This window comes from Amia ocellicauda, chromosome 7, assembly GCF_036373705.1.
Source record: "Amia ocellicauda isolate fAmiCal2 chromosome 7, fAmiCal2.hap1, whole genome shotgun sequence".
Lineage (NCBI taxonomy): Eukaryota > Metazoa > Chordata > Actinopteri > Amiiformes > Amiidae > Amia > Amia ocellicauda.
Genome location: NC_089856.1, coordinates 15,537,465 through 15,544,583, shown reverse-complemented (window position 1 = coordinate 15,544,583; position 7,119 = coordinate 15,537,465). Strand labels below are relative to the sequence as shown.

Sequence of the window (7,119 nt, the reverse complement as noted above, 5' to 3'; positions counted from 1 at the left end):
ATTTCTGTTCTGAATTTTCTCCTATGAAATCATGTTTACTTTCCATTTTTATTTTATTTTCTTTGTGTCCACCAGAACATATGGCCACTCCATAGAATGGGGCCTGACGCTGCCCCCACACAACACAGAGCTGCCTTACATTGCCCACTCCACACAGTGGGGTCCTTAGCTGCCCACTTCACATAGTGGGTCCTTATGCTGCCCACTCCACAGTGGGGCCTTAAGCTGCCCACTCCACATAGTGGGTCCTTATGCTGCCCACTCCACAGTGGAGCCTTAAGCTGCCCACTTCACAGTGTAGTCCTTAGCTGCCCACTCCACAGTGGGGTCCTCAGCTGCCCACTCCACACAGTGGGGCCTGATGCTGCCCACCCTACACAGTGGGGTCCTTAGCTGCCCAATGCACATAGTGGGTCCTTACGCTGCACACCCTACACAATGGGGTCCTTAGCTGCCCACTGCACATAATGGGTCCTTATGCTGCCCACTCCACAGTGGAGTCCTTTGCTGCCCACTCCACACAGTGGGGACCTTAGCTGTCCACTCCACAGTGTAGTCCTTTGTTGCGCACTACACACAGTGGGGTCCTTAGCTGCCCACTCCACATAGTGGGTCCTTATGCTGCCCACTCCAGAGTGGAGTCCTTTGCTGTGCACTACACACAGTGGGGTCTTTAGCTGCCCACTCCACAGTGTAGTCCTTTGTTGCCCACTCCACACAGGGGGTTCCTCAGCTGCCCACTCCACACAGTGGTGCCTGACACTGCCCACTCCACATAGTGGTGCCTGACACTGCCCACTCCAAACAGTGGGGTCCTTAGCTGCTTATTCCAAAAAGTGGAGCCTTGGGCAGTAGTTTTGGCCCATAGTGAAGAGGGTCACTCAGAACTCATCTCACAAACAGTTTTGACACTGTATGAAGCAACAGCGACTGCATCGTAAATAATCCCGTTCAGCCAACAGTGGGTGAAGATTGCAGACATAAAACTGACTGATGCTAATGATGTGCAGAGCTAGGCGGTTATATTGCGGACAGTGATGAGCAGGCAGACAGTGTACCAGTAGTCATGTGAACTGGCTGGACGGGCTCAGTCAGCACCTGACTGATGACCCTCATTGATGGGACACAGACATTTGCACCGAAGAGTGTGAAATCACTGGCGTTCGACTGCTGGAGTGTGGAAAGCCTCCTAGTTGCCTCATACATCAGGTGCTAATGCATTCGCAAGCTACACGATGCCCTGTAGTACAGTCTTTAAATGGTCCTGAATTTACAACATTATTCTCATTGTAGAATATTCTCATTGCAGTGTGGTGACATAAATAATTATTTGATGTATCTGAGAAATATGTTCTCTTCTTCAACACATCTTGTGCAAAAAAAAAAGATAGTTGTGCATATCAATTTCATAAATATACAAATATACAGTCTGTGTGTATGTGCTCCTAATTTGTTTTATTAGCCACTATAAGTGAGTGTAAGGTTTTGGTAAGTACCAGAGTCATAGGGTCCATGTTACATGCAGGACTTGTACAGCCATTTCCAAATTGACTGTGAGGCAGTAGAGTGTGATAGAGACACAAGGACAAGTAGAAATTGAAGACGATTTTGTATTATTATTCTCATATTATTCTTGTTCTTGCCAAGCTGACAGATTGTCTGAAACACTGACTGATTCACTGAGAAGCCAACTGTCTGATTTATTCCCTGTCCTCTCTCCCTCTCTTTTCTTTCTTTTTCACAGGAAATTATGACAATGAAGTAGAAAGATTTGGACTGGGAGGAAAAGGAGGAGAGTTTGAACTGGGAGGAAAGGGAGGAGAGTTTGAAATGGGAGGAAAGGGAGGAGAGTTTGAACTGGGAGGAAAGGGTGGAGAGTTCAGACTGGGAGGAAAAGCTGGGGAGTTTGAACAGGGAGGAAAGGGAAGGATGGGACTGGGAGGAAAAGGAGGGCAGTTTGAACTGGGAGGAAAGGGAGGAGAGTTTGAACTGGGAGGAAAAGGAGGGATGGGACTGGGAGGCAAAAGTGGGGAGTTTGAACTGGGAGGAAAAGTGCAAGGATTTGGACTGGGAGGAAAAGGAGGGCAGTTTGAACTAGGAGGAAATGGAGAAGATTTTGGACTGGGAGGAAAAGGAGGACTGGGACTGGGAGGAAGAAGTGGAGAGTTTGAACTGGGAAGAAAAGAAGGTTTTGGACTGGGAGGAAAAGGGGGAGAGTTTGAACTGGGAGGAAAAGGAGGGCTGGGACTGGGAGGAAGAAGTGGAGAGTTTGAATTTGGAGGAAAAGGGCTGAAGATTGAACTGGGAGGAGAGGGAGAAGGATTTGGACTGGTAGGCAAAGGAGGGGAGTTTGAACTAGGAGGGAAAGGAGGGATGGGACTGGGAGGCAGGGGAGGGGAGTTTGAACTGGGAGGAAAAGGAGGGATGGGACTGGGAGGAAAAGGAGACGGATTTGGACTGGGAGGAAAAGGAGATGGATTTGGACTGGGAGGAAAAGGAGAAGGTTTTGGACTGGGAGGAAAAGGGGGAGAGTTTGAACTGGGAGGAAAAGGGGGGATGGGACTGGGAGGAAAAGGAGAAGGATTTGGACTGGGAGGAAAAGGAGGGCTGGGACTGGGAGGCAAAGGAGGGGAGTTTGAACTGGGAGGAAAAGGACAAGGATTTGGACTGGGGGGAAAAGGAGGGCTGGGACTGGAAGGAAGAAGTGGAGAGTTTGAATTTGGAGGAAAAGGACTGAAGATTGAACTGGGAGGAGAGGGAGAAGGATTTGGACTGGTAGGCAAAGGAGGGGAGTTTGAACTAGGAGGGAAAGGAGGGATGGGACTGGGAGGTAAAGCAGGGGAGTTTGAATTGGGAGGAAAAGGAGACAGATTTGGACTGGGAGGAAAAGGAGAAGGTTTTGGACGGGGAGGAAAAGGGGGAGAGTTTGAATTGGGAGGAAAAGGGGGGATGGGACTGGGAGGAAAAGGAGAAGGATTTGGACTGGGAGGAAAAGGAGGGGAGTTTGGACTGAGAGGAAAAGGAGAAGGATTTGGACTGGGAGGAAAAGGAGGGCTGGGACTTGGAGGAAGAAGTGGAGAGTTTGAATTGGGAGGAAAGGGGCTGAAGATTGAACTGGGAGGAGAGGGGGAAGGATTTGGACTGGGAGGGAAAGGAGGGCTGGGACTCGGAGGCAAAGGAGGGGAGTTTGAACTGGGAGGAACAGGAGGGATGGGACTGGGAGGAAAAGGAGCAGTGTTCAGACTGGGTGGAAAAGGAGGGATGGAACAGGGAGGCAAAGGAGGGGAGTTTGAACTGGGAGAAAAAGGACAAGGATTTGGACTGGGGGGAAAAGGAGGGCTGGGAGTGGAAGGAAGAAGTGGAGAGTTTGAATTTGGAGGAAAGGGGCTGAAGATTGAACTGGGAGGAAAGGGAGAAGGATTTGGACTGGTAGGCAAAGGAGGGGAGTTTGAACTGGGAGGGAAAGGAGCGATGGGACTGGGAGGTAAAGCAGGGGAGTTTGAATTGGGAGGAAAAGGAGAAGGATATGGACTAGGAGGAAACGGAGGGATGGGACTGGGAGGAAGAGGTGGAGAGTTTGGACTGGGAGGAAAAGGAGAAGGATTTGGACTGGGAAGAAAAGGAGGGGAGTTTGGACTGAGAGGAGAAGGACTTGGACTGGGAGGAAAAGGAGGGCTGGGACTGGGAGGAAGAAGTGGAGAGTTTGAATTGGGAGGAAAAGGGCTGAAGATTGAACTGGGAGGGAAAGGAGGGCTGGGACTGGGAGGAAAAGGAGGGGAGTTTGGATTGGGAGGAAAAGGAGTGATGGGACTAGGACATAGAGGAGGAGAGTTTGAATTGGGGAACAAGGGAGGAAATATTGGAATAAAGGGTAAAGGGTGGAGGGGCCTGAGAGAGAAGGGATGGAAGAGACTGAGAAGTAAGGGATGGGAGATTGGCCTGGGAGGGAAGGGAGATAAGGGAAAGAGATGGAATGTATGGGAGATTGGCCTAAGAGGGGAGGGAGGGAAGGGAGAGAGAGGGAAGGGAGAGAAGATTGGCTTTAGAGGGAAGGGGGGGAAGGGAGAGATAGGGAAGTGGGGGGAGGGAAGGAAAAGGAAGGGATGGAATGGAGAGAGAGGGAAGGAAGGGAAGTTTGGCCTGAGAGAGAAGGGAAGGAAGGGAGAGAGAGGGAAAGGGCTGAAGTCAGGGTGGAGTGAGGGAGGGAGAGGAGCAGAGAGTTGGGAAGGGGGAGCCCCAGTCCACCCCAGAGGCCCAGAGGACAAGAAGCAGCAAGAGAAGAATACGGAGGAGGGTGAGGATGACGAGGACCTGGATGAGAACGAGGAGGAGGCCAGGGATTCAGAGCAGCACAGTGTGGAGGTGCTGGACATTGATGAGGACGAATCGCAGGTATGATCCTGACAGCCCTCTCATTGCACAACACAGCATACAATAATATATTACCGTACAGCAGAGCACAGTACAGTCCATTATATTACAGCACAGTATAGCACAGTACATTACAGCACAGCACAGTATAGAACAGTACAGTACAGTCCATTAAATTACAGCACAGTATAGTACAGAACAGCACAGTACAGCATAGTACAGCACAGCACGTACAGCACAAACACATCGCAGTATTGTACAGTAGAGCACAACATCCTTATAGCAGGGCTTGAATTTCAGCGCATTATTTTGAGGATCGTACATTCTCAGTTCTGTTCTTGCATTATTGCAAAGACTAGTGTGTGAGAATCCACAAATATTTGAGCAGAGTCAGTGAACATATTTATGGCTTTATTCTGTTATCTCTGTGGCTGATGTGCTGCTGCTCATAGCTGCTCTCTGTGTGATGTCACAGGCAGCTACGGCAGATACACCTTCTCCAATTCAAAATTATATGAACATATTTTTTGTTTGCATTTTTCTGCATGATTGCCTTCTGCTCCAGTCACTGATGCGCTCACAGATGTACTGGGCTCTCCTGTACAAACTCACACATCTGCGTGGCCATTGGAATATGAAAAATTCTCAGTCCAAACAGAACCTTATTATAGCCTCCAGGACTTCAGGTTTTTCGTAAATGCTATGATTTTTCCTCTTCAGTTTAAACATTTTAAACACCAGATGTGCCGAAGTCCCAAGAAACGGAACACGTTTATTTTTCCTCCAGTTAATTTATTTTCCAACTGGAACATAACGTTTTTGTTACATTTTCACGACCTCTTGTTATTATTAAGCAAATATAGCTGCATTATAGCTGTCTTACCAGCAATTTAACGTGTTTGAAATTATGACGTCTCTGCATTTGATGTTAGTTTTAATATATTACTTATTTATATAGTCTGTGAAAAACATCTATAGCACCATTCACACTGAAATGTCGCTAAATTACCGGCAAATTGCCGGCAACATTTGCCTGCTTTTTTCCTGTTGCCCCCATTCACATTGGCTTTGAATGCTGGAAAATTGCAGGCAAGGATGCATTCAAACAGAAAACAGAGATTGCCGGCAAGAGTGCGGTGGCCATGGGACTGAGACGCTGCAGAAGCCTGTGGATCCGGAGAGGAGACCCGGACCGACACTCTGGAACGTGTTTGTACAAGTGCGATCATTTCCCCAGTTAAAGATATGACAGAAGCAGTAAAATACTCAGAGATGGATATTTAGGAGACATCACACTACTGTGTTATTGTATATGTATATATAGGCAAAACAATCACCGTTCGCTGATTATAATATTCACAAATATAGTAGCCCATTGTTGTGTTCTGTATAACTGCATACAGTGTGTTTAAATAGACGGATGTGGTCACTATTCAGACTGTTGTCATACGATTATGAAAATGAATTGCTTTGCTGGTCAAATCTGCTCACATTCTGCACAACGAGAACACATCCATGTATTATTTGGTTGTATCAGAAGTAACTTTATTGCCGTCATAATTATTATTTATTTACTGGCACACGCCCTTATCCAGAGCAATACAAAGTGCAAAACTACAGTACAGTTCAAAGCATAATGCAATTTACAATTTACACGTGTATAGGAAATATACAGTTAACAATACAATGTAGTCATATGTATTTGTTATTGTACGCTTTATGCTGCCATTCCTTATATGCATTAATCATGGAAAATGTAAATATCCAGTATTTTATTAATACAAAAGGAATCGAGCTCACTTTATTATTGCAATATGATCGGAGTCCTGAGAAATCACAAAATCGACCCCGACTTGTGTTGGTCCCGTTGATCGTGATCCCCAGAACCTTGATGGACGGCTTCACAGGGAACGTAGTCGGCGGGCCCCGTCCGACAGGCCATGCCTTGGAGAGGTAGACCTCACTCTTGGCTTTATTGACAGCGGCCCGCTGTTGCCCTGCAGAAGCCATCCAGCAGTTCCTCAACCCTGGCCACGGACGGCGCGTCCGTGCAGACCACAGCCACGTCATCCATATAGGCCAGGGCTTTCAGTTGCTCTCTGCTGGAACCCAGGAGATGGAAACCTGTAACCCCGGCATCCCGGCAGATCGCCTGCATGAATGGCTCCAAACAGAGGACGTACAGCAGGGCCGACAGGGAACAACCCTGTCGAACCCCCGACCTGACCAGGAATGGTTCAATCAGGTGGCTGTTCACGAGGACCCTGCTGCTTAGGCCACTGTAAATGATCTTGACCCATTTCCTCAAGCCAAGAGCGAGACCCATCCTCTCCATAACAAGCTGCAGGTATTCATGGCCCACTCTGTCTAAGGCCTTCTCCTGGTCCAAGCTAATCAGGACCAGGGGAAGCCTTCTCTTGTTCGAGTAGGCCACGACATCCCTGAGCAGCATGCCTTGAGGGAGTGGCCGCTGTAGCTGGAGCATAACTGCTTTGGCCAGTATCTTGTAGTCGGTGCACAGGAGGCTGACTGGCCGCCAGTTCTTCAGATCCTTCGGATCTCTCTTCTTATGAAGAAAAGAGAGAATGCTCTTCCTCATAGAAGGGGCCAGTCTAACCTCTCTGTACACCGACCCCAAGACCTGTGCCAGATCTTCCCTAAGCATCTCCCAAAAAATCTTACAGAAATCAGCAGGGATCCCGTCTGGTCCCGTTGTCCTTCCAGAGTTAAGACTCTTTATCACCTGGG

The 7,119-nt window shown here is 48.2% G+C and overlaps 2 protein-coding genes across 2 annotated transcripts in view; one reads left to right on the top strand and one right to left on the bottom strand.

Annotated features, from left to right (window-relative positions):
• Nucleotides 1–1,879: 1,879 nt before the first annotated feature.
• Nucleotides 1,880–3,767, bottom strand: LOC136753834 (uncharacterized; the record flags this gene model as incomplete). Its single annotated transcript, XM_066710220.1, is given in 3 exon segments — nt 1,880–1,897; nt 2,023–2,115; nt 2,118–3,767. Coding segments are annotated over 3 exon segments (1,761 nt in total), but the record flags the coding sequence as incomplete, so codon positions are not given.
• Nucleotides 3,768–3,804: 37 nt separating this feature from the next.
• Nucleotides 3,805–7,119, top strand: part of LOC136753832 (mucin-3B) — a 40,386-nt gene continuing 37,071 nt past the window's right edge. The window contains exon 1 of the mRNA XM_066710219.1: nt 3,805–4,392. Within this exon, the coding sequence (XP_066566316.1) occupies nt 3,805–4,392 (588 nt within the window). The remainder of the gene's footprint in view (nt 4,393–7,119) is intronic.